Source organism: Mauremys mutica, chromosome 3 (assembly GCF_020497125.1).
Source record: "Mauremys mutica isolate MM-2020 ecotype Southern chromosome 3, ASM2049712v1, whole genome shotgun sequence".
Classification (NCBI taxonomy): Eukaryota; Metazoa; Chordata; order Testudines; family Geoemydidae; genus Mauremys; species Mauremys mutica.
In genome coordinates, this window is record NC_059074.1 from 119649206 (window position 1) to 119677050 (window position 27845).

Sequence of the window (27845 nt, forward strand, 5' to 3'; positions counted from 1 at the left end):
TGTGGTCAGAAATAACACATTGTCTTTAATGCTACAAATGAGTCTACGAGAGAGACTTCTACGTGAAGGAGACTTAACGTCAGAAAAAGCTCTCCAAATATGCAGGGCAGCAGAAACTGTGAAACAACATGCCAAAGAGCTGAATTCACCAGAAAGGGTATCCATGTACTAAGTACAAAAGAATATAACCAGAATAGGTCAAATCAAAGAGTGGAACCACCTATGAAAACCATTGCTAGGGGGACGACTGGTTACACATGCTCATGTGGTTACACATGCTCATGTGGAAGCTGTGGATCATAGCATGGCCCCAAACAGTGTATTGCCTTTAGGATATTGCCATAAATGTGGGGGAAATAGTCATTTTGTAAAATGCTGCAGATCCCAAATGCAGAAAAGTCAAATGCATCCAGTTCCACAAAGGCCTTATTACAAGGTTGGTAGTAATTTATTTATCTGACAATCAAAGGATTATTTAATAGTCACAGATTATTATTCTCTGTATCCAGAAAATTGCACACTGCACAGTACTAATAATAAGTCAGTGATAGCTGACTTGAAGAAGATCTTCTCCAAACATGGAATTCCAGATGAAGCCTTTAGCAATAATGGGCCGCAATTTTCCAGTGCAGATTTTAGGCAATTTGCCAGAGATTGGGATTTTCATCACAAAACGTCAAATCCAAATTATCCCCAATCAAATGGACTTTAGGAAATGTTTATACAGACAGTAAAGAATCTTATGAAAAAGACTTTTGACAGTGGGGGTGATTTGTATAAAGTATTATTGGTTACCAAAATACACCCCTGGAGAATGGCTTTTCTCTAGCTCTGTTGTTAATGGGAAGAAAGATCAGATCTAATTTACCGGTTACTGATGACCTGTTGAAATCTCATAACAGTGCAACCATAAAGAAGATGAAAGGAAATCAGAAGTGGAAGAAGAAATATTAATTTGACAAAAGGGCCTGTGATATCCCATCTCTTAACCCAGGTGATAGTGTGCACCTGAGGAATCACACCTCTAATACTTGGGGCCAAAGGGGTGCCATTAAAGAACAGCTGCATCCAAGGTTTTATGTAGTCCAGACAGACCAGATGGACACATTTTGACATAATTGAAGGGATGTACGATTAATCACAGAAGGTTCCAACACATTGACAGCTGATGTGGACTCTGACATTTCCCGTGTGACTGATCCTTTATCATCAACTCACAAAAGAGCAACTGTCAAGGAACAAGAGAACAACTCAAACTCTAATGAAAGGCTGATCCTCAGAAAATCAGAGTGTGAGATTAAACATCCTGGAAGACTCATAGAGACTTGCTAACCTGCCTGGGGAAAGGGTATTTGAGGAAAGTGAGTGGTAAAGATTCACTGGAGAGTGATGTGCTAGTAATCTGTCCTCTCTAGGTAGTTGACACACTGGGTTTATGGAAATGTACTAGATGGGTTTAGAATTTAATGCATGTGTTATTAGATAGTTGTTAGCTGTTATATATGAGTTAATTTGTTTTTCTTTAACAGGGAAGATAGAGATATGTTTGTAGAAGATTATAATTTAGAGACGATCCCTCATAAGGGACAGTATTATGAACATAGGAATTTGGAGATGTGCCCTCAAGGCAGTGGTTGGGAACACCACATGGCCGTGTGCAGTTCATCAGAGATGCTCTCCAGTTTGTTTTAATAAAGTTTTGTTCCTTTATCATTCATTTGGTTTGTTGTTTAATGACCCCCAAGATTGTTATAATATTTAGATTAAACACTCAAGACTTTATCTCAAAACTAATTTTTATTTTATCGCCTTTTAATAATAGAGGTGTATCAAAAGTGGTCTGCTTTTAACTCTCCTGAATAGGTCATACCAACCCAAATATTGATTTTATAACCTAATTTGTAAGAGATGCAAACGTTCTGAATGTGATTCAATAACTGTTTTCCTCCTTCAAGTGCTACAGTAATATCCATTATTATTAAAAAAAAAACTTTTTGTTTTGTTCAGTTTTTTGAAAGCTATACATATAGAGCCAGTTTCTGCAGTTTCATCACGCAAACGCCTTTTGATTTCAGTGGGAGTTTTGTACAAGTAAGTACCACAGAATTTGTCCCATAGATACAAAGCAGTTCTTGCGTGTTTTTATTTAAACTTCGTTGTCATGGTTCTTGAGGTACTCAGAACTGTGAATCATCTTGTTGCCCTCCGCCTCCAGCAAGAGGAAGTCTTGCTTGTGGTCGCTGGATGTTAGCTTCCTGACCGTGCCAGCCCTTCAGCCACTCAAGCATTCTCCTCTGGGCTATGCCAGCCCTAGTTTAGCAGGTTAGCAATAGGTGCACCCAAGTCCTTTTGAAGTGTTCCCCTGCAATATACAGCCTCTGACACTGATTACTCTCAGCAATTTCCAATCCTCTGCACCCAAAGATGCAGTATACCCCAACTTACCAGTTGTACCTTAAACCACTGCTCCTGAAAACCAGACAGCACTTGAATGCACTTATAAAACAAAAGAAGATTTATTAAAGTAAGAAGAGTATCAGGGGGTAGCTATGTTAGTCTATGTCCACAAAAACAACAAGGAGTCCGGTGGCACCTTAAAGACTAACAGATTTATTTGGGCATAAGCTTTCATGGGCAAAAAACCCACTTCTTCGGCTGCATGGAGTGGACAAATAAATCTGTTAGTCTTTAAGGTGCCACCGGACTCCTTGTTGTTAAAATAAGAATAGGGATTTAAGTAGAAATGAGAGAGTGGTAGAAAAAGTGGTTGCAATATGAAACAAAATCATAAAATGTGAACGTGGGTCTTCACTTATTAATAGTTACTTTTCTTTGGGGGGGAGGGATAGCTCAGTGGTTTGAGCATTGGCCTGCTAAACCCAGGGTTGTGAGTTCAATAATCCTTGAGGGGGCCACTTAGGGATCTGGGGCAAAAATTGGTCCTGCTAGTGAAGGCAGGGGGCTGGACTCAATGACCTTTCAAGGTCCCTTCCAGTTCTAGGAGATTGGTATATCTCCAGTTATTACCTTTTTAGCTAATAAGTAGATTTCACCACCAAAGTTTAGTCAGTTGCAGAGCTGGCCAATTTCAGAAGAGCCAGCATTCAAATGCTCCTGAAAGCACTCTTCTCTGCCAGGAGTTTTCCTCAATAAATGGATACAGAGTGCTTTCCCCTACACTCTGGTTATCTCTATATGTACAGCACTGCAGTGGCACATCTGGTGAAGATGCTTTATGTCAACGGGAGAGAGCTCTCCTGTCAGCATAAAAAAAACAGCCTTCAAGAGCGGCCAAAGCTATGTCGGGGGGAGAAGCTCTCCCCCTGACATAGCGTTGTGGACATGAGTGCTTATGTCTCTGTAACTTATGTCGCTCAGGGGGGAGGTGTGGATTCCACCCCCACCCCTGCCCGAGTGACATAAATGTTGCTGACATAGGCTATAGTATAGACATTGCTTCTCTTAAAGTAAAGCAATCTTTTGTTTTTATTCATACCCAGAACGATTTCCTGCCTCCTATAATGTTCATTTTCACCTCCAGGTGGTTCCAATCATTTGCAGTTGTCTTTGATGGTTTTCTGTTGATTGTTCTGGGGCAGGGATGGGCAAACTTTTTGGCCTGAGGGCCGCGTCGGGTTTCGGAAATTTTATGGAGGGCCAGTTAGAGGAGGCTGTGCCTCCCCAAACAGCCAGGCATGGCTTGGCCCCGGCCCCCGCCCCCTATCCACCTCCCCCACACTTCTTGCCCCCTGATGGCCTCCCCAGGACTCCTGTCCCATCCAACCACCCCTTCTTCCTGTCTCCTGACCATCCCTGGAATACCTGCCCCTGACCAGGGCCAGCTCTACCAATTTTGCCGCCCCAAGCAAAACCAAAAAGCAGCTCAGACTGCCATCACTGCTGAAGCGCAAAAAAAAAAAATGCTTGGACTGCTGTGCCCGAACTGCCGAAGCACCAAAAAAAAAAAAAAAAAAAGCCGCCCAGACTCTGCCGCCCCAAGAATGGGCGGAATGCTGCCCCTTTGCATGCGCCGCCCCAGACACGGGCTTGCTCCGCTGGTGCCTGGAGCCAGTCCTGCCTCTGACTGCCCCCTGCCACCCCATCCAACCCCCCGTCCTTCCTGACTGCCCCCCTGGGACCCCTGCCCCCATTCAACCCCCCTATTCCCCACCTTCTGACCGCCCTAACCCCTATCCACAGCTCTGCCCCCTGACCACCACCCTGAACTCCCCTGTCCTCTATTCAACCCCCCTTGCTCCCTGCCCCCTTACCGCACTGCCTGGAGGACCGGTGGCTGGCGGCACTACAGCTGTGCTGCCCAGAGCACCAGGACAAGCAGCCGCGCCACGCCGCGCCGCCCGGCTGGAGCCAACCACGCAGCACAGAGCACCGGGTCAGGCTGGGCTCTGCAGCTGCACTGCCCCAGGAGCTCCAAGCCCTGCCGCCCAGAGCATGGCGCAGTGAGCTGAGGCTGCGGGGGAGGGGCCGGGGGCTAGCCTCCCTGGCCAGGAGCTCAGGGGCCGGGCAGGAGGCTCCCGCAGGCCACATCCGGCCCGTGGGCTGTAGTTTGCCCACCTCTGTTCTGGGGTGTGGCAAGGGTAGACAATAGAACCTTGCATTACCTCGATGGCTGACTGAGGAGGAGTGATAACTCTCTCTTGCTTGAATGGGTCAGCATATTACTCCTGGTGACTAATTTTTACTCAAAGTCCATGAAGCCTATTTTCCATATAAATACATTATTCCATAAATATTACCTGTACATACATATTGCAATGAGATTGAGTCTTGACAAATTATGAGCTTTCTTTAGATACCTTACATACTACTTTTTAATGAATAAGACATGTAAGACACATCTTTGGTGTAGTGAGTTTGTCAGGTCTGAGGTGAGAAAAAGGGGTCTACGTGTCACATTCATCTATTTCTCTTTCTGTATTTTCCTGCTTCTTGTATGTTTGCACATAAGTAACTCATCAGTTTGGGATGAGGAACTATTTGTGCACAATGCTAGAAATAAAACTGTATTCTCTTGACTTTTTGTGTTTGTGTGTGTTTAACAAAGATAGCAGTGCTGCTGTGCACGAAACCTTTTATCTAGCCTCTACAGAAAGAAGCTAGATGTGATTCAGATGGCAGGCCCATTAGCTATTAAAACCTATAAATAATTGGTAGAGCATCCCCTTAGAGTTGTTTCTTTCTCCTTTTATTACAAGTTTTTAATGCTTTGTCATTTCTAGAAGATGATTAGTACAGCTACTAATCAGCTAAGGAGCACATATCATAACCAATATGTCTTCGAGTCATGAGGCCACAGGGCCAGCCTCTGAATTTTCTTGACAGCTACTTTTATTGATTGATTTTTTTTGATTTTTTTTGCATTATCAGCACAACACAAAAATTATTCTTCTCCAAGCTATTCACGCAGAAGGCTAAGCATTAATGGAACATGTGGGTATGTATGATGGTAATGCTGACGGAAGAATGGTGTGTCTTATTCAGTACCTCCAGGCTACTATCCGAATCAGTGTGTGAAAGGTATATTTGTATACAATAGAGTTTGATTTTCACAGAGCAATGCCCAGATGCTAGCAGAGAGATGTTGAAGAAGAAGAAATGAGGGAAAATAACACTTTCTTTGTTTTTCTCTAGGTCCTGAACAAGATACTATTTTTATTCTAGTCACTTCCTACTGTGAAATTTCTGAAGCAAGAGGTCAAGTAAGACAAGCTGCTTTCCTCTCCTTCATGCCCTTTTCCTGTGTGAAGGCTCCCTCAACCTGGTGATTACAAATAAAACCTTACTTTGGGCTATTGTCAGTTTTGGAGCCACTCTCAGCAAAAAAAGAACTTTCATATGAAAGGCAGCAGACTGTTGTGACCCTGCTAAATGACTGTGTTCATCGGGGGCAGACACACTCTGGAAATAATAATTTGCATGGAGATCAACATTCTCATTTTTTTTTCTTCAAGAGTATGACACAGTAGAAATGCATCACCAATGAAATAACAGCACAGGCACTTAAAAGAATTCATAGACCTCCTGAGTGCTATATTATACTCCAGACAACATTATTATCTGTCAGCTTGGATACAGTAGAACTGTGTAGTGCCGGGGTCTCCAAAGGAAGTGAAGTGTGGGGAAAATGACCTGTGAACTGAATCTGAACTTCCTTAAGGAATTGGAACAAGAGACAGTTTTACAGGTCCTGTACCGTGACCAGATGGTGAGAAAAGTGGATGAGGAAAGGATAAGGTATTTGCCTTTTTTGGTCTATGCCACCATTTCTCTTTGCTTTCCTCTCTAATCTTATCCCTTCTCTTGTCTGCTATAAACTAGTATCTTTTTTCCAGTTGAGAGAACTAAAAGGTATCCAGTGCGTCATGGCTTTAACATGCTAGTGCAGGGGTTCTCAAACTGGGGGTCGGGACCCCTCAGGGGGTCGCGAGGTTATTACATGGGGGGGTTGCGAGGTTATTACATGGGGGGTCACGAGCTGTCACCCTCCACCCCAAACCCTGCTTTGCCTCCAGCATTTATAATGGTGTTAAATATATAAAAAAGTGTTTTAATGCATAAGGGGGGTCGCAATCAGAGGCTTGCTGTGTGAAAGGGGTCACCAGTACAAAAGTTTGAGAACCCCTGTGCTAGTGGCTCACTATCCATTAGAGCTGAACAAATACTATGCATTGAATAAACTACTGAATGAATTTAGCTTCTAGCATTCCTACAAAAAAAATCAGGCTATCACAAGGGTTACTCCCTCATGTGAAGAGTTTATAGTTAATTCTCTCTCATCACATTCACAGGTGCACATGCATTGTCCCAGTTACAAAGAATGAGTTCAGGTCTTTGACTGATTTATGTCATTTCATCTGTTCCAGGATTCTCACAAGGGGTTTTGGGAACCTCTTCCCAATGCTGAGTGAAGCAGTGTCCTATCCCATATAAATGTTATGCTAAGTGCATTGCATTTACTAGTGTGCAATTTCCTGTCATCACCAGAGGGTTTTATTGGCTGAATGAAGAGTTTAAATTTAATTCTCTCTCAGCACCTTCACACAGATACTTGATTTATAAAGGGTGAGGTTAAATCTTTGTCTGGCTTATTTTGTTTCCTGTATACTAGGACTCTGACAAGGTTTTTTTTTGAACTTTGCAACCTACTTTGTCAAGCAATAACCCATCCCATAAAAAACATACCATTTGGGTTGCTAATATTTACACCTGCAAGTTTAAAATTCTCTGTGTTTGCACAGTTGAATGTAGGGCCCTGCAGTTTGTTTTCTGCAAGTATTTGCATGATTAAAACTTAAATGTCTGTGGAAAGCAAATGCTAATAGGTTGTCAGCAAAGCTGAAATAAATTCATTTTTAAATTAGAGCAACTACAGTAACTTTTTTGGTATTTACTCAGTTCAACTTTGTATAGTCAGAATAGTCTCCTGCAGAAGGGTTATGATGTAACCAAATAGTGCAGGGAACAGTATTCTTAATGTTACTGATCCCTGTCAGAGAAACACTGAACTAAGGTTACGTCAGGTAAGTAAAAGCAACAATTTTCAATTTTTTTGGTTTAAAATGTTTTTTTTTGTTTGTAATTTTAAGTCTACACACAATTCAGTTAAATTCACCTTTAGCTGATTCCTGCATTTGATGAAGATGTTTTTGCAATTCTCACTCATTAATCAAATTTGCAAAGGGAATCAAATCTAACTTCTGTTTGCATGTGCACAGCTTTGAACACATGATCACTTGCATACATACTTTTTGGCTCCCTATTACGTGTGCATAATTTGCATGTGCAGAGCACCATTTGTACTAGATTAAAACTCCATTTATGCACACAAGTGAGGTTTCATGTGCAAGTTATTTCAGGCAACGTAAAAATAGAGATTACAATTTGAAGATATGACCCATAGAATATTATCACTATTGGATACAAACATTATCAGCTTGTGATTGTACATATTTTTATTTGCTTGGTGGGGACAGGAAATTGAAAATGCAGTTGCAGCAGCTTCAGTGGAAGGGGGGAAAAAGTGTAAGCCATGAATACCAGGAAAGATCCTGCGCTCGCTGTCAGAAATCCTTGGGCCTGGTGATGAATAGAGGTGCAGTGTGCAATGGATGCAGTCATCGAGTGTGCTCTGAGTGCCGTGTCTGCCTGAATCCCTACCTGTGGAAATGCACCATCTGTTATGCTCATGGGTGAGAAATTTGACTAGTTTTGTTAAGCCATCTCTGTTATTTGTGGTGTTGTAAGTAATAGAGTTAGAGAAGCATATAAAATTCCTAAATTGTTATAATGAAGTTAGCATTGACAAGAGTTGAAAGCCTGGGGTGAAATCCTCACCCCATTGAAGTTGATGGGAATTTTGCCATTGACTTCAGTGGAGCTGAAATTTCATCCCTTGTGTTTAGCAAAATGGACATGTCACAGAGACTCAAAGATGCATCACTATTTCCTGGGGCTGTGATAGAGTTAGATCTCATAAAGTAGGGCAGGATTTGGTATAGTCGGTTCTTGCATAGAAATTATCTGAAGAAAACCCGGTTATTGCAGTAAGTGATTCCCACAGATGGCTCTCTTCCCTCTGAGTCAGTACTGAACCAGTAAAAGCAGCAAAGAGTCCTGTGGCACCTTTATAGTCTAACAGACGTATTGGAGCATGAGCTTTCGTGGGTGAATACCCACTTCGTCGGATCATCCTCTGGCAGTGGCGCTTTAAAGGACCCAGGGCTTCCCGCAGTGGCTGGAGCTGTGGGCCCTTTAAATACCCACCCAAGCCCAGCTGCCGGATCTCTGGCGGTGATTTAAAGGGCCCGGGGCTCCCCGCAGCGGCTGGAGCCCTGGGCCCTTTAAATCACTGCTGGAGAAGCCGGTCCAGTCCGGCACAGCGTACCAGCTCTTGCTGGTACGCCATACCGGACCAGACTGGCTTACTTTCACCTCTGGTATTGGGGATCTTGTGCCATAGGAGGTGCCATCTTTTGGATGAGATATATGACTGAGTTCTTGACTACTTTCTTGTCATTATTTTTCCCACGGCCCTTGTCACAAGAGTAGAGGTATCCCCATTGTGTTTAATAATAATAATAATTAATATAATAAATAAAGTGAAGCCATAGTACATGTAGGTTAAAAAAGTATAACAAATATTAATAACAACATTCTGATGACAAGCGCATATAGTCAGACACAGCCCTAAGCTTATCTAATTTAAATTTGTTGCCTTTTAATTTCATTGCATATCACTTTGTTCTTGTATTACCAGGAAGTGTAAACAAGAGTGTTTGATTTATATTCTCTGTACTTTTATATTAAATACCTCCACTGAATACACTCTTATTCATAACATCCTAAGTTGAATAGTCCAAACAGGGATATTCTGATACATTTCTGCCTTTGATGAGAAACATTCTGATACTTATAGGCAAAAACAGAGTTTTGAAATCAAACCAGCAGTTCTGAAGGTGAAATTCATCCCTGTGCATAGGGCGAGTACTTTAAATAAAATTCATCACTATGAAGGTCACCACTTAAATCCCTCATTAGACCTCAAATTTAAGTTTAAATAAGAACTCAAGTGATGCATAGGTCTTGTATTAGCTCTTTGAACAGGGCTGACTATCTGTATGGTTGCCAGTTTAAAGTCAGTTTGTGTATCTTAGGTGACAATGCAGACTTTAAGAATTCACAATTAATGTCTTTTCATGTAAATTGTGATTTTTAAACAATGTATTTTGAAATGCATTTATCATAAAATGGGCAAAGTAGTTTGCTCCACATTTGGGGCTAAATAATTATGGGGTTGTTTTTTGGGGGGGAGAAGGAGGGAAAAGCAGCTTTTGAATTATATGAGTTCCAGAACCATCATCTCCACCTCCAAAATGCTTTTCTTTTTAGTGAAAAGGGAATGGATTCATAACTCTTTGCGTGTGTAGGCAACCATAAGTTTCCTACACACAAATGGACCACATTTTTTCTAATTTGTTTTTTAAGACTATTATTCAGAGGCTAAGTGTTCCAAGTTTTAACATGGAAAAACTCTTTGTATCCTAAAGCAATTAAAATAGAGGCTTATAATAAAAGTGTCATTTCAGCCATATAAGATCACATCATATCACATCTCATATCATCACTTATCCTGTTACTTATTCGTGGATGCAGCAAGACACACACACATAAACAGGCCCAAGGAGATCTATTTTTCTGTCTATTGTAGATGTTGAAAAATGATGCATCTTCAGTGAGTGGAGATCTTGAGGAGAGGGCCAGCACGAGGCCCTATCTGCACTTAAGCCTCATTTGAGCTCATCACTTGGGGCCTGATCCAAAGCCCATTGGAATAATTGGGAGTTTTTCCATTGACTTTAATGGGCTTTGGTTCAGGACTATAAAGCTTAAGAGATGGATAGGGCTATGTGTGGGCCCTCTGTAATGGGGTAGTTCCACTCAGTGCCCTATATTTTATGGGAAGAGGAAAGATGTAGAAATTTAGAGACCGATTTTCAGAGGTACTGAGCACTCATACCTTCTGTTGAAGTCAAGAAAAGCATGTTGACCTCTGAAAATCAGCATCTAAATGACTTCTTGCGGAATCTAGGCCAACAGAGGCTCTGTGTGTCTTTGTGATTACAAGTAGAGTGACTGCTAATAAATGATCAAATACAAAACATACTGGTGTACATTTTATAGGCAGTATAATTTCATTATCTTCATCTTGATATTTTTTACTCCTGATACTATTATCTAGCTCTCAGTTGCTGTTAAAATGTTTTTTCCCCAACCGAACGTTGGTATCAGCAACATCACTGATGTTCTTCCTTTCCCACCCTGCTCTTTAGATACTAGTCTTAGATATTAGATTATCTGTGGAGACAAACTTCATGTATCAAACTGAGCATCAGCAATGACAAAAAGGCTACCACAGAACACCAGTTTTGACATTTCAAAAATAAAATAAATGTATTTCCTGTGTGTTGTATCTAGCTGATTCTAGGTATTACTATGAGTCACGCATAAGTGAACAGAAATCAGCCATCATTCTCTGTTCTTGCTCTGATAAGTTCATAAATGTGAGCATCTTTTAACTTCTCGTGTGCTCTTTCTCTGTGCATGACTGAGGGCAAATATCTTTCAAGCAGTCCCATTATACCTTGGTTATGATTTATCACAGGATTACATACATGTCCCCATTTGCTAGATGAACATTGTCAGCCAAATTCAGCTCTTAAGTGCTTAGATCCCACCTGTCCAAAGAAAATAAATGTTTAACTGAGGTCGGCGTTTGGTTTGGTATATCGTGATTAGAAAGAGAGCAAACTGCAATGTTCCAATTGGGATCTTAACCTCAGAAAGTTTGAGGATGTTCAGATCAGGGATTTTGGGGCTGATCATATTGTTAGTCATGTAATGTATTCAGACTAAATAAATCTGGATTGCATGAATGCTAGACGTAAAGTAACATTTAAATATGTACATCCTGTGCTAGGAAGGAAGTGGTGAACAAGGATAAAGTTATTTATAATGTTGTTTGTCTTTCTAAATCAGTGGGCCCCAAACTTTTCAGGGTCATGTCCCCCTTACCCCTGTCCATGTCCCGCATAAAAGCATGATTTTATGGAAAATAAGTCTTGTTCAAGAAATTTTATATATTTTTTTAATTTTGATGAGATTACAGGTATGGTTGATAAAGGTAACTGTAGTGGCATAGAGTCAGGGGGTAGCCATGTTAATCTGTATCCACAAAAACAACAAGGAGTCCAGTGGCACCTTAAAGACTAACAGATTTATTTGGGCATAAGCTTTCGTAGGTAAAAGGCCATGCATCTGAAGAAGTGAGGTCATTTCCCCAAATAAATTTGTTAATCTTTAAGGTGCCACTGGACTCCTTGTTGTATTGGCATAGTATGGATTTAGACTTCTGTAAGGTGTTTGATTTAGTTTCGCATAACATTCTGATTAAAAAATTAGCATTATACAAAATCAATATATCACATATTAAATGGATTAAAAACTGGCTAATCGATAAACCTCACAAATAATTGTAAATGGGGAATTATCATCCAAAGCAGGTGTTTCTAGTGGGCTCCCACAGGGATCTGTTCTTGGTGTAATGCTATTTTGTATGTTTATCAATGATCTAGAAGAAAATATTATATCTTTGCTGGTAAAGTGTGCAGGTGATATGAAAATAGGTAAAGTGGTAAATAATAATAAGGATAGGTCAATTATACAGAGCAGTCTAGATCACTTGGTAAGATGAGTTCATTTGAACAACATACAATGCATATAGGTCAGTTACAGTATCAGGGACTCTGTTTTGGAAGCAGTGTCTCTGAAATGGACCTAGGGGGTCATGATGAATAACTAACTGAATATGAGTTCCCTGTGTCTTACTGTGGCTAAACTGGCTAATGCAATTCTTGGATGTATAACCAGGGGAAAATCAAATAGAAAGTTGATATAACTTATGTATACGTACGTTTGCCGGAAGCTGGGAATGGGCGACAGGGGATGGATCACTTGATGATTATCTGCTCTGTTCATTCCCTGTGGAGCACCTGACATTGGCCACTGTCGGGTAGTGGGCTAGCTGGACCTTTGGTCTGAACCAGTATGGCCTTTCTTATGTTCTTATGTACAGCACTGGTGAGACTGCTACTATAATAGTCTGTCCAGATTTGGTCTCCACACTCCAAAAGAGTGTTGAAAAATTGGAAGAGTTCAGAAAAGAGCTACAAGAATGATTTAAGGTCTGGAAAACTTGCCTTACAGTGGAAGACTTAAGAAGTTCACTCTATTTATCTAATCTATGGTTTATATATAGCTACATGGCGAGAAGTTCTGATAGCATGGGGCTCTTAAATGTGACAAAGGCATAACAATGCCCAGTGGTTGGAAGCTGCAGCTAGATAAATACAGGCTAGAAATAAGGGGCACATTTAGAACAGTGAGTGTAATTAACCATTGGATCAAGTTACCTAGTGTTGTGATGGATTCACCACCACTTGACATCTTTAAGTCAAGATTGGATGTCTTTCTAGCAAGTATGCTCTAGTCCAACCACAAGCTATAGGCTTGAGGCAGGAATTACTGGGTGAGGATTACTGACCTGTTGTGTGTAGGTCAGACTAGATCGGATGGGGAACCTGCAGCTGGATCCGGCCCCTGCTCCATTTCATCTGGCCCATGGCAAGTCTCCATGCCACAGGCTGGAAGCCCCGAGCCTTGGCGCCCTCACCCCCACAGGGCTTGAGCTGCCAGCGCCGGGTTGCCAGAAGTCTGGTCAGCTCTGTGCCACTCCCAGCATGTCCCTGTGGCCCCTAGGAGCAGGGGCGATCAGGGAAGCTCTGCACACTGCCCCCGTCCCCAGCGCTGACTCTGCAGTTCCCATTGGCCAGGAATCGTGGCCAATGGGAGCTGTGGGGGTAGTGCCTGTGGGCGCAGGCAGCATGCACCATGCAGCGCCCTCTCGCCCCTCCGCCTAGGGGCTGAACATGGCAGCCGCTTCTGGGAGCAGCGTGGAGCCCCAGCAGGCAGGGACCCTGCCTTAGCCCCTCTGTGCCACTGACCAGGAGCTGCCTGAGGTAAGCGTCACCCACACCCTAGCCCCCCGCCCCAAGTCAGAACCCCCTCCCACACCCTAACTCCCTCCCAGACCCCGTACCCCATACCTCCTCCCACACCCCAACCCCCTGCCCCAACCCTGAGCACGTTCCTGCATTCCAAATCCCTTGGCCTCAGCCTGGAGCCTCTTCCTGAAACCCAAACCCCTCATCCACAGCCCCACACCAGAGCCCGCAACCCCAGTCAGAGCCCTCACCCCCTCCCCGCACCTCAACCCCCTGCCCCAGCCTGTAGCCCCCTCCCACAGACTGAAACCCTCATTTCTGTCCCCACCCTGGAGCCTAGGGGAAGCCCCGAGCATCCTCGCTGCCTCATACGGGGCTGTGTGTGGCCCATGACTGATTTTTTTATGTGGGTCAGTGGTCCCTGATAGAAAAAAGGTTCCCCTCCCCTGGACTAGATGGTCATAAGGCCTTCTGGCCTTAAAATATATGAATCTAAGAAAATTTAAACATTACACTTCGAATATTTTTACCTGCTAAAGTTACAAATAATAGAATAGTATCAGAGGGGTAGCCGTGTTAGTCTGGTTCTGTAGAAGCAGCAAAGAATCCTGTGGCACCTTATAGACTAACAGACGTTTTGCAGCATGAGCTTTCGTGGGTGAATACCCACTTCTTCGGATGCAAGTGGTGGAAATTTCCTGGGGCAGGTATATATAAGCAAGCAAGAAGCAAGCTTCTTAAGCACTTTCTTAACAAGCAACAGACAGTAGGATGCATAGGTAAAATAAAACTGGATTCTGGCAAGACACTATTATTTCAGTGTTTGCAAACTGTAATAAATTCTGGATTGTTTTGCTTTAATAGCCATCTAATAGTGATGAAGACCAAAATGAAAGCCATACATTATTGAAAGCAAGCAGGCAAACAAATTATTTAAGATACAAAGGGATGACTCACTATAGTTAGGCTTAGAAGGATTAGCACTGATCAAAACCATAGTTAGGCTTGGCAGAATTTGCTTTTTACTTTTTTATAATTTCAATGGATAATATAGATGTTTATTTTTAAGCATTTTTTCTGTTTTTATCTGATTAAATTTTCACAGTTGCACAAAATTATGGGTTTTAAGCACCCTTTTCTTCATTTATGGATTTAAATTTTCACAGCTGTGGGAAATTATGGGGGGAGTTCACACAATGGGGGCAGACAATAATTATTTCTTGATAGTAGACATTGAGGTTCAAAAACCTGAAGCTTTATAACCGTCAAAACACAAATTGTCACATGTCAAAATATAAAAAGTAAATATCCTCAAATCAAACTTTAAGAAGTTCTCAAGCAGTACTTTTCTTACTGAGTCTATCTATAAATTTTGATTATTTTTGATGGAAAATACTTTTCTTCAGTTTGTATGTGTATGGTGAAATAGATGTTTACCTGCATTTACCGATACAAATCTAATCCTTTCAAGCCTAATCATAGCACATTATATGGGTTTAAAGCAGTGTCCAGTACAGTTGTACCAGAACCCCTACTGCCAAATTTTCAGATTCCATTGTCTTAAGTTAAGCACCAAAATCTATGGTTAGACAGCTAAATAAATGGCCTGATTTCAAGAGGAGCTGAACATACTCCATTTCCAATAGAGTAAGTGAAAGTTGCAGGTGTTCAGCTCCTCTGAATACAAAGACACTTATTTAGGTGCCTAAAAATGGAACCTAAAACCAAGCTGCAACAAAAGCACACAGATTCCTAAACATTGTACCATATTTTAAAAGGGAATGAGTTGAGAACCAGAGTAGCAGCCCAATTGCTGCATTTCCTGGCCTTTGTGAATTTCAGTCAGAATGATATATAGTTTTTTGGTTTTGGTTAGTTACAGGCTTTTGAATTTTTCTCAAGGATCTGTCCTTATATGCATTTCATACTCATTAAACATCACCTATTTGATCTCATGATCCTGATCAGGGGCGGCTCTACCTTTTTGGCCGCCCCAAGCAGTCATGCGCGGGAGGCGCCCCGGAGCCGCTGGAGCAGCGGACCTCCCGCGGGCATGACTGCAGAGGGTCCGCTGGTCGCGCGGCTCGGCTGGACCTCCCGCAGCTGCGGACGGTTCGCAGGTCCGGCGGCTCTGCTTGAGCTGCCGCAGTCATGGCTGCGGGAGGTCCAGCCGAGCCGCAGGACCAGCGAACCGTCCACAGTCATGCCTGCGGGAGGTCCACTGGAGCCACGGGACGAGCGCCCCCTCCGCAGTCATGCCTGCGGCAGGTCTGGTCGTCCCGGGGCTCCGGTGGACCTCCCACAGGCATGACTGCGGCAGGTCCGCTGGCCCACCCTGCCGCCCCCCCCGGGAAAGGGCCGCCCCACGCGCGTGCTTGCCGTGCTGGGGTCTGGAGCCGGCCCTGATCCTGATGCATGCAGGTACTGTGCATGACAGTTGCCACCAGTGGTACTAGCTTCTCGAAAGAGGAGCGGGCTAAGGTTAGGGTTAGGCCAGCGGTCGGCAACCTTTCAGAAGTGGTGTGCCGAGTCTTCATTTATTCACTGTAATTTAAGGTGTCGCGTGCCAGTAATACATTTTAACATTTGTAGAAGGTCTCTTTTCTAGAAGTCTATAATATATAACTAAACTATTGTTGTATGTAAAGTATTGTTGTTTTTAAAATGTTTAAGAAGCTTCATTTAAAATTAAATTAAAATGCAGAGCCCCCCGGACTGGTGGCCAGGACCCAGGCAGTGTGAGTGCCACTGAAAATCAGCTCGCGTGCCGCCTTCGGCACCCGTGCCATAGGTTGCCTACCCATGGGTTAGGCCACAGCACAACCACACTGTCCACATCAATGAGGAGAGAGTGTGTTGCACCTTCTTCTAGGGTTATGACACTGCAGCATGTGCTGCTCTTATATAGCCATTCTGACTTACAGCTCGGAGCGCACACTACAGTACCTTTACGCTATGGCAGTAAACAGCAAGCTAGTCCTAAGGGCCTTATCTGAGGTCACAGAGCAAATCAGGTGCAGAGCTACAAATAGAATCAAGGACTCTTGACTTCCAGCGTGTTGCTCTAAACACTAGATAATACTTACGTCAGCGCAGAACAGCTCTTACAGGGAGAACAAAGCTGATCCTTTGCTCTCAAACTCAGGGTCAGATTGTGTAGCCATCTCCCATTAGTTATACTGTACAATTAAGAAGGGTCACTCTGTAGCCTTTGACTGTTAAACAGATTTTTGTCTTAAGTGCACATGTATATGGTCATGAAAATTCATCTTGGAAACTGTGTAAAAGGTTCACATGTGTGTTGTTTGTTTTTCAGAGACATGAAAGTAAAGACTGGGGAATGGTTCTTTGAGGAACGTGCCAAGAAATTCCCAGCTGAAGGTAATTACTGGAGCAGGCAACAAACTGCTTTGCCGCGTATAGGCCTCATCTAAGCAATATACAATACAAAATCTCGATACACTACTTTGTTTCATTTTTAGCCCATTTAGTAGGTCTGAAATAAAGACTAGATCTTGTGGTATGTGTTTCTACAGTGGGTGTAGAATGCCTGCCTTTTTGCCTTAAGCATAAACCAGAAGAAGGCCTTTAAAGGGCAAAGTACTTTGGCTGGGTAATATGAAAATATGATAACCATTTTAATTTGAACAATGTGACTGAAATTGTGAGCACCAAATAAGTGTGCACCTTAAGGCGAATAAGAAATACAAAGGTCTGAAATAAATATATATGCAGTAGGGTATGTGGACTGCAAGGCACTGTCTTGCAGCCTTTTAAGTTAATGGCAAAGTTCCCATTGATTTCAGTGGTGCAGGTTCAAAGCCTACAAAGAGGACAGGATGGAATAGACAATAAAAAGGGGAAATTTACAAACCTACTATGAGACAGTGTTCAGCACATACTAATCTATGGGAACCTAAACCACAACCCATTTGGAGCCCAACTATGCCATCCCCCTTGTGTAGTGCCTTCCTATGCCACTGGGGACACAAAGTAGCCAACAGGTGTGTGGAGGTGGCAGATCCATCCCCATCCACAGCACTGGCACCCAAAGCAGGTCAGGTGAATGAGGAACATACTGCATCACCCAAAGGGCTGCTGCAGTGTGCGCTCTATCCCTGCATTCTGGGGAAGGGATTGTGTTTTATGAGACATAGTCCCTTCTTGAGCTCCCCTGGGGGTCGTGTAGCTTCCCACTTCCCCTAACTGAGACCTGTGTCTAAATGACACAACCTGGACCAAAGTATCCCCATTTTATGACTTTAGATGTAGAAGGAGAAGCCAGTAGGCACTGGTCCTTAAAATACCACCTCAGGGAGCTCTGTTTATTTGGGAAAACATTAGCAATATAAGAGAAAAAGGATGTTATACCTTAAATAAGCAAGCAGTCTTTGAAACAACAGGCATTCACTGAAAGCTGGCATCAAAACAAAGTGAGAAGCTGAGTAATGATACACTTCCTTGCTAAAAATCAGATAACAGTAGTTATTTATAGACTTCACTGAATCCCCTTCTAGATAGAACACACTTCCCAATTTAATAATGTTGGTTGATTCACCTTCTTACGGGCAGTGGAGTTCCAAAGGTTGTTATATGAGCTCATCTCACTCTCTCTTCAGAGGTGGTTGGTGAGAGTAAAGATGTAAATCTAAACAACCTCTCACAAATACAGAAAAGTGATCTTTTGTTGTTCTTCTTCGAGTGCTTGTTCATGTCCATTCCAATCAGGTGTGTGTGCGCGCACGTGCATGTTGGCCAGAAGATTTTTCCTCTAGCAGCATCCATCGGGTCAGCCTGGGCGCCCCCTGGTCGTGCCCTCATGGCGCCTAATATATAGCCCTGCCGACCCACCACCCCTTCAGTTCCTTCTTACCTCCAGTGACTGTGGCTGGAACTTCCCTTAGCTCTTGCTCAGCAAGTTCATTCTTTATCTGCTTGTATATAGTTAGTTCATTAGTGTTATTAGTGTGTTAGTATAGAGTTTGTTGCCCCCCGCACTCTGCTTCATGGAGCCGTGGTATGCCGCGGTCCCCCGGTTTCAAAATTGTGTGGCCCACGCCAAGCACGTGCCAAAGAGTGACCCTCACTTGTCATGTCTACGGTGCCTGGGGGAGACCCATCAGAAAGATTGTTGTGAGATCTGCCGCGAGTTCCGTACGAGAACTCTTAAGGAAAGGGAACAGCGACTCAAGGTGATCCTCATGGAGGCAGCTCTATGCCCCCACTCCAACCCAGGCTCGGGAGACCCGACCCCTACTGCGTCGTCCTTGACACAGAGCGCCCCAGTGCTGTCGGCGAGCTCGGCACCAAGAAAGCACTTTTCCCGAGACGCTCGGCACCAACACGGCTCCTCACGGGGCCCATCTGATAGTAGGCACCGTTCCCACTCGCCAGTGCCTCAAAAGAAGAAGCAGCCAGATGACCATTCTCCTCCAGCCAAGTCACAAGACGTGCGACCCCAGGTGGGCCACTCCTCAGGATCCCCTGCAGGGGTCGGGTCAACTCCTGCCCAAGTGTGGCAGTCAAGTCTGGCCCCGCCTCGATCATCGGCGCCTACACAGCAGCTGCAGCTCCTGTCGACGCTGGAACCGTACCAGGCTGCTCGGACCTCTTCCATCTTACAGCACCGTTCTCGCCTGCCAGGGAGGAACCCTCAGTGCCAGCGGATCCGCATCCTCTGGTGCATTCGAAGGGGAAGCTGGCTATGATGTCAAGATGATCTCCCTTGCCATGTCCCTTGGCGCCTACCACTTGGACAGAGAGCTCTCAATGTTCAAGACACTGAGGATCAGCTCCTCCATGGTCTTCAGTGTCTGAGACCTCGGAGTTAGAGTCTGACTCCTATTGCTCTGGAAGGAGCAGAAGTCGCAGATCGAGGTCTGATAGAGACAGGAGAGAGCCCCAGGCGTGGCCTCTGCAGTGGCAGAACCCGCCTCAGTGGCCCTTCTGGACCCCCTGGGCTTTTCACCAGGGCCAGGGAGGAACCCAGGTCCACACTCTGTGACGTCTTCCTTGGCCTCTGCCACCTTCGTGCCACTTTCTGCTGCGCATCTTCCCTTGGCGCTTACAGTCCTGACGCCTCTGCCTCAGGCTCCGTTGTCGACTCTGGCACCATGCTCAGCTCCGACCTCGCACTGCCCTTCACGGCGTTGACACACCCGTCTCCCACGCCTGCACCATTGTCAACATCGACCTTGATGCAGTCACTGGGCCCCCTGCTTCCAGTGGCTCCTGTGAGCATTCTGATGCAGCTCCCTCCAGTAGGGCTGATGGCAGTGCTGATGTGTGCTTCGACATCCACAGCCCCGGCACCGTCGATGGCACCACTACCTCCAACGCTGCCCTGAGAGTCACGTGACCCCTCAGGGGTAGATGGTAGGGAGCTTCCACTCTCGGCACATGCTTCCTCCTCTTCATCGCTGGACGAAGCATTGGTGGGGACAGCCATAGCCCCTGTCTCAGAGGACAACAGAGTGCTACAGCAGTTGCTGCGTAGGGCCTCCCAGGGTCTGGGCATCAAGGCTGAGGAGGTGGTGGAGGAGGCTGATCCCATGGTGGACATCCTAGCACCCTCGGGACTGTCATGTATAGCCTTGCCACTTATAAAGACCATTGTGAACACCACTAAGACCCTGTGGCAGATGCCGGCATCCTTGCCTCCTACTGCCAAACACAATGAGTGGCAGAATTTTGTTCCCTCCAGAGGGTTCGAGCATTGATACTCTCACCCGTCTCCTGACTCCCTGGTGGTCGATGCGGCTAACCAGCGTGAGAGACAGGGCTTCCAAGGACCCTCCCCAAAGAACAGGGATGCTAAACACCTAGACCTTGTGGGTAGAAATCCGGAGCTGCAAACCACTCGACAGGTGGTTTGCAGCTCCGTATTGCTAACCAATGGCCATTGTGAGCGGGTACTTGTACAACACCTGTGCAGCAATGACAAAGTTCATGGAGCTCATCCCTTCGGATTCACAAGCGGAGTTCACAGCCTTGGTGGAGGAAGGGAAGCTAGTCTCCCAGGCTTCCCTGCAGGCTGTATTAGACGCTGCAGATGCTGCCACTAGAGTCATGGTGACGGAGGTAGCTATGTGGCGCAGTGCTTGGTTCCAAGTCTCAGGGTTACCCTACGAAGTCCAGCAAACCATTCAGGACCTCCCATTTGAGGGCGAGACTCTGTTTTCTGAAAAGACAAACAAGTAGCTGCACAGCCTGAAAGACTCCTGAGCCACCCTCAAATCCTTAGGCCTGCACACCCCCGCCATGCAGCGGAGACACTTCTGCCCACAACCTCCTCAAAGGTTCCAGCAGCAGAGCCGACAGGAGAGTTCTTGGAGGAAGAACAGGAGTGGCAGGAGGCAACACCCTTCCTCAACTCAGGGCTCTGGCCAGCCCAAACCGGCCTTAAACCGGCCTCTGGCCTAAACCAGCCTTTTGAAGGTGCGGTTGAGGACAGCACACCAGATCACAGACTGGATCTAACCCGCCTTACCTTTTCCTCCCGTCTATCCCCTTTCTACCGTGGATGGTCCCGTATCACCTCGGACCGCTGGGTGCTTCACACGGTAGAGAGGGGGTACTCCATCCAATTCTGTGCCCTCCTGCCCTTCCAACCTCCTTCCCCATCCCTCTTCAGGGTCCCGTATTACGAGCAACTTCTCATTCAGGAAGTGCAGTCACTCCTATCACTAGGGGCAGTGGAGGAGTTTCCTCTGGAGCACGGGGGGGAGGGCTTCTATGCCCGGTATTTCCTAATACCGAAAGCCAAAGGCAGCCTCAGGCCTATCCTGGATCTGCGTGAGCTCAACAAGTCTCCCTGGCCTCCATCATCCCTTCACTAGATCCAGCAGACTGGTATGCTGCCCTCGGCTTGAGGGACATGTATTTTCACATCGCAGTCGCTCAGAACCACAGGAAGTTCCTCAAATTTGTGGTCAGTGGTTCCCACTAGCAATTTACTGTCCTCCCATTCGTCCTGTCAGCATCACCTCGAGTATTCACCAAATGCATGGCAGTTGTCGCCGCTTTTCTGCAGAGACATTAGGTACAGGTATTTCTGTACCTCGATGACTGGCTGATCAAAGGCCGCTCCAGGACACAGGTGGAAACTCAGGTCGTGTTTATCAAAGCCACCTTCGACAACCTGGGTCTGCTCCTAAATGAAGCAAAATAGACTCTGTCCCCTGTCCAGAAGATAGGGTTCATAGGGGCAGTACTGGACTCGACCCAAGCTAGGGCATTCCTCCCACAGGCGAGGTTTCAAGCCCTCAACGACATGATCCAGGGAATCACTCAGTTTCCCATCACTACCACGAGAAACTGCCTGAGGCTTCTCGGGCACATGGCAGCCTGTATGTATGTGGTACGACACGCCAGACTCAGGCTTCGGCCACTACAGATGTGGCTAGCATCAGTCTATCAACCAGCCAAGGACAGCTTGGACAGGATCGTGACCCTGCCCCATCCTTCTTTCCTCTTGAAGGTTGTGTCGCAGTTCCACATCAACCAGGATATTTTCCTTCCAGTTTTCTACCCTAAACCTCATTCTAACAACAGGGAGCAGAGACTTCACACTCTGGATGTCCACAGAGCGCTCGCTTTCTACATCGAGAGAACGAAACCATTCAAGAAGTCGGTCCAGCTCTTCGTGGCAGTGGCGGACAGGATGAAAGGCCAGCTGGTTTCGCCCCAGCCCATTTCATCATGGATCGTGACCTGTATCAGCGAGTGCTACAACCTGGCAGGGGTTCCCACGCCTTCAATCATAGTGCATTCTACCAGGGCACAGACTTCATAGACGGTGTGCCTGGCTCAAGTTCCCGCCCAGGAAATCTGCAGAGCGGCCATACACACTTTCGCCGCACACTATGCAGTCACCTGGCAGGCCAGAGACAATGCAGCCTTAGGAAGAGCAGTACTCCAATCAGTGGACAGCTCCAACCCCTCCTTCTGAATTTGTCTTGAGAGTCACCTGATTGGAATGGACATGAACAAGCACTCGAAGAAGAAAAAACAGTTACTCACTTCTCGTAACTGTTGTTCTTCGAGATCTCTTGTTCATGTCCATTCCAATACCCAACCTCCTACCCTTCGGTCGGAGTAGCCGGCAAGAAGGAACTGAAGGGGTGGCAGGTCGGCAGGGCTATATATTAGGCGCCTTGAGGGTGCGACTCCAGGGGGCGCCGAGGCTGACCTGATGGATGCTGCTAGGGGAAAAATCTTCCAGCCAACATGCACGTGCGCGCGCACACACCTGATTGGAATGGACATGAACAACACATCTCAAAGACCAAGTTACAAGAAGTGAGTAACCGTTTTTTCTCAGACATTGGGCCTGGTCCTACAGGGTGCTGAGTGCTCTCAATTCCCAATGCAGTAAACCGTGGTTGATGACATTCATCACCTTTCAGGATCAGGTCTCTGTGGATAAATAACTGAAACACTTCATTGTGCTTAGTTATGCATCCTCCAAGAGTGTAGGAACAGAGCCCTCTTTTGGCTTGATAGCGTAATGCAAGATTAGCTGTTCACTATATAAGGTTAATTTACTAGCATATACTATGACAGGATTCAGAGTAGCAGCTGTGTTAGTCTGTATCCGCAGAAAGAACAGGAGTACTTGTGGCAATTTAGAGACTAACACATTTATTTTAGCATAAGCTTTCGTGGGTTACAGCTCACTTCTTCGGATGCATAGAATGGAACACACATAGCATATACTATGGCTAACATTTTTATTCTTTCCATGTTATAGGCTTTAAAAAAATGAAATGCTATGCCGGTATGCCACTTCTCCTGTTAATATTTTAGCAACTTAAACAACCAACCTTCATAAAAACAATTAGCTGCTTTTACTAAATAGTAAATTACAGTAGAACCTCAGAGTTACAAACACCTCGGGAATGGAGGTTGTTTGTAACTCTGAAACGTTTGTTATTCTGAACAAAACATTACGGTTGTTCTTTCAAAAGTCTACAATTGAACATTGACTTAGTACAGCTTTGAAACTTTACTATGCAGGACTAAAACACTGCTTTTAACCATCTTAATTTAAATGATGAAACAAGCACAGAAACAGGTTTGAGCTGTAGCCATGTTAGTCTGTATCAGTAAAAAGAACGAGGAGTACTTGTGGCACCTTAGAGACTAACAAATTTATTTGAGCATAAGCTTTCGTGGGCTAAAACCCACTTCATCGGATGCATGCAGTGGCAGATACAGTAGGAAAATATATATACACAGAGAGCATATATATTCCTACCGTATCTTCCACTGGATGCATCCGATGAAGTGGGTTTTAGCCCATGAAAACTTATGCTCAAATAAATTTGTTAGTCTCTGAGGTGCCACAAGCACAGAAACAGTTTCTTTACCTTGTCAAATCTTTTTTTTAAACTTTCCCTTTATTTTTTTGAGTAGGATATGTTTGACGCAGTACTGTACTGTATTTGTTTTTTTTGTCTCTGTTGCTGCCTGATTGTGTATTTCCGTTCCAAATGAAGTCTGTGGTTGACTGGTCAGGTTGTAACTCGGGTATTCTTAACTCTGAGGTTCTACTGTAATGGGCTAAAGAGGCATTTAAAGCTGCAATAAACCAAGATACCGGACATTACTCACTGTAAATTGTCTTTATGGTCAACTGAGCATCAAATTCAGGACACTTGGTAAACTTTATAACATTTAGAAAAAATTATTATTACCACCAAACCCAACTATTAAAAGGTGTTACCTCCTCTGTTGTTATAGTTAATGATGTCTTCTGCAACAGACCACAATACCCACATTGCTCTTAGAGCAATATTACTAGTGACATGCTGACATTGCTAACAGTGACTTAGCAATGAGCCAGTTACTTGCTATTTTCCATTTATTAAATGAATTTAGTTTACAATTTTTGTCTGTTTGTGATTTTTATTACTCTAATTGTTCGTGATTGATAAAGCATGTATGATTGTTGTTCTTAATGCCTTGTGATCATCTAAGTCATGTGGCATTGTTTCTGTTCCCTGATTGGATGACCCAAGCTTTATACACAGTCTCTTTTTTGTTTGTGAGTCATTGGTGCATATTCATAATTGTTCAAATGTATTGTGTGAAAAATGAAAAGCCCTTTTCAAAATCACATTGAAAGTGCTTTCATGGGTATTACTTTTCTGCATGTTCATTTGCACTACTTTTCACAGTGCTTATGTTTTCTAGGTCATATTTACTTCTGTGCATTGGTCAACACAAGGCCTTTGCACTACTCAAGTCCCATTTACGTCCACTTAGCACCCTAGAGAGGAAGGATGGTCTAGTAGTGGTTAGCCTCGGACTTGGAGACCCTGGTTCAATTCCCTGCTCTGCCACAGACTTCCTGTGTGACCTTTGGCAAGTCACTTAGATCTGTGCCTCAGGCAAATTCTACACTGCAGACCTATGTCAATATAACTACATTGCTCAGGGGTGTGACATAACTACTGCCTCTCAAAGTGGTGGATTAATTACACTGATGGGAGAGGTCTCCCATTGGTGAAGGAGCATCTTCACTTAAGCGCTGATCCTGCATTTTAAGTGTAGACCTGCCCTCAGTTCCTCATCTGTAAAATGGGGATAATAGTACTTCCCTACCATGCAAGAGTGTGAGGATAAATACATTAAAATGTTGTGAAGTACTCAGATACTATGGTGACGGTGACCATATAAGTATCTTAGATACATAGGCCCAGTATCTGGGAATAAGATAAGATTACTTTTCTGTATTTATGAGCAGTTTTTCACAGTCAAGCTGGAAATGCATCTCAAGTGGGGTCCTGCAGGGATCAGTCAGGGGTCTGGTTCGGTTCAATATCTTCATAAATGATTTAGATAATGGGCATAGAGCATACACTTATAAAATTTGCGGATGATACCAAGCTGGGATGGGTTGCAAATGCTTTGCAGGATAGGATAAATATTCAAAATGATCTGGACAAACTGGAGAAATGTCCTGAAGCAAATAGGCTGAAATTCAATATGGACAAATGCATTTAGGAAGGAACAATCAATTGACATGTACAAAATGGGAAATAACGGTCTAGGAAGGAGTACCATGGAAAGGGATCTGGGAGTTGTAGTGGATTGCAAGCTAAATATGAGTCAACAGTGTCACAGTTCCAAAAAAAGCAAACATCATTCTGGGATGTATTAGCAGGAGTGTTGTAAGCAAGACATGAGAATTAATTATTCCACACTGCTTTGTGCTGATAAGGCTTCAACTGGAGTATTGTGTCCAGTTCTGGGTGCCACATTTCAGGAAAGATCTGGACAAATTGAAGAAAGTTCAGAGAAGAGCAACAAAAATGATTAAAGGTCTAGAAAACATGACCTATGAGGGAAGATTGAAAAAATTGGGTTTGTTTAGTCTGGAGAAGAGAAGACTGAGAGGGGACATGATAACAGTTTCCAAGTACATAAAAGGTTGTTACAAGGAGGAAGGAGAAAAATTGTTCTTGTTAACCTCTGAGGATAGAACAAGAAGCAATGGGCTTAAATTGCACCAAGGGAGGTTTAGGTTTGGCATTAGGAAAAACTTCCTGTCTGGGTAATTAAGCACTGGAACAAATTGCCTACAGAGGTTGTGGAATCTACGCCATTGGAGGGTTTAAAGAACAGGTTAGACAATCACCTGTCAGGAATGGTCTAGTTATTACACAGTCCTTCCTTGAGTGCAGGAGACTGGACTAGATGACCTCTTGAAGCCCCTTGCAGTCCTACACTTCTATGATTATCATCTTTAGTCTTGCCAAACTACCTCTGAAGAGAGGTTGATGTAAGCTAATAAAACAGTTTTTGCTTAGGTGGGATTTAAGTGTTGCTTAGGGCTTGTGGTGGCCTGTTGCACAGGGTTTAATTTCACCTATAGTGATTTACATCTTCAGGAGCTTTTATATATTTAGTCCAGTGCCTGAAAGCACTTTGATTCTGAAAAGTGTTATCTAAGCGCTAATGACTATTATTGCTACAAAATGACCTTTACGTTATTTTCTTGCTTCATAGGTAGACACGAAACAGCTGGCGCAAAGCTCTTGAAATCTTATCAAAAACTGAGGTAAGACTTGTAGAAGGACAAATTGTCCTAGGGCACTGAGACTACAATACAATGAACTTATTTTGTAATACAAAACAGCTTGCTGCTTAAGTTTTCTGATTACCAAGATGGCAAATCTCAAGATTTAAAAAAGTTTGGAATGCAATTAATAGTACTATAGAAAGATTGCCACTCTTTTTGGCTTTGTGCATTCTATAGAAAGAGGTTGGAGTACAGTAGAAAGAATCCTACTTTTAGCTGGACAGTTTCCTTGCTTTAATTTATTGGAAATTCAGGGAAGCATACGGTATTTTGCTGTGATCTTTTTCTCCAGTGCTTTTCACATTTACAGGCTCTGTTTAAATGATCTGGGTTGAAAATCATTGCAGGAAAAACAGTAGTGGTACAAACATGCAGTAAACTGACTGGAGATTTTGCCTATTGTTATTTTTTAAGTGAATGTAAGACAGGAAGGTCCCTGTTTGTCAAGGTGCACCTAAGTGTATGCAGTGTGTATTCTGTTAAAGGAATCTTGTTCCTTTAAAAATGAGTAAATAAGAATAGATACAAATCATAGGACAAACTGAGGCTTTCTGGTGGGGCATAGGTGCATCACCAGAGAACCCGTGGAAGGTCAGATACAATGGTGAGGATGACCATATAAGGACCTAGATAGAACAGAGTAGAACAGGGGTTGGCAACCTTTCAGAAGTGGTGTGCCAAATTCACTGTAATTTAAGGTTTCCCGTACCTTAACATTTGTAGAAGGTCTCTCTCTCTCTGTCTATATTATATAAATAAACTATTGTTGTGTTTAAAGTAAATAAGGTTTTAAAAATATTTAACAAGCTTTATTTCAAATAAAATTAAAATGCAGATCTTATCAATTTATTGTGATCCTTCCCTGGGATCGTTGTCTGGGGTTCCAGCCACCAACCCCGCTCAGCCCGCTGGCCGGTCTGGGGTCCAGCCGCTGGTCCTGCTCAGCCCGCTGCCAATCTGGGGTTCCATTTGCTCAGCCGGCAGCAGGCTGAGCGGGCCGGTGGCAGGCTGCGCAGGGCTGGCAGGGGGCTGAGTGGCTCAGTCTGCTGCCAGTCTGGGGTGCCAGTAGCACTCAGCCTGCTGCTGGTCTGGGGTTCCGGCTGCCAGCCCCTTGACAGCTGAGGTCCCAGCTGCTGGCCCCGCTCAGCTTCCTGCAGGCCTCGGTGAGCAGAACCCCA

The 27845-nt window shown here is 44.3% G+C and overlaps 1 protein-coding gene across 5 annotated transcripts in view; it reads left to right on the forward strand.

Moving 5' to 3' along the window:
- The window catches only part of SYTL3 (synaptotagmin like 3), a 70043-nt gene that overhangs the window by 13769 nt on the left and 28429 nt on the right, over positions 1 to 27845 (forward strand). For 4 of the 5 annotated variants that reach the window (XM_045010504.1, XM_045010502.1, XM_045010505.1 and 1 more), the window contains exons 3-6: positions 5653 to 6255; positions 7995 to 8210; positions 16897 to 16961; positions 26595 to 26646. In XM_045010504.1, the coding sequence (XP_044866439.1) occupies positions 6146 to 6255; positions 7995 to 8210; positions 16897 to 16961; positions 26595 to 26646 (443 nt within the window). In that variant the 5' untranslated portion in view covers positions 5653 to 6145. Of the gene's footprint in view, positions 1 to 2007; positions 2092 to 5652; positions 6256 to 7994; positions 8211 to 16896; positions 16962 to 26594; positions 26647 to 27845 lie in introns of all 5 variants that reach the window. The other variant, XM_045010506.1, reaches the window with a different exon arrangement.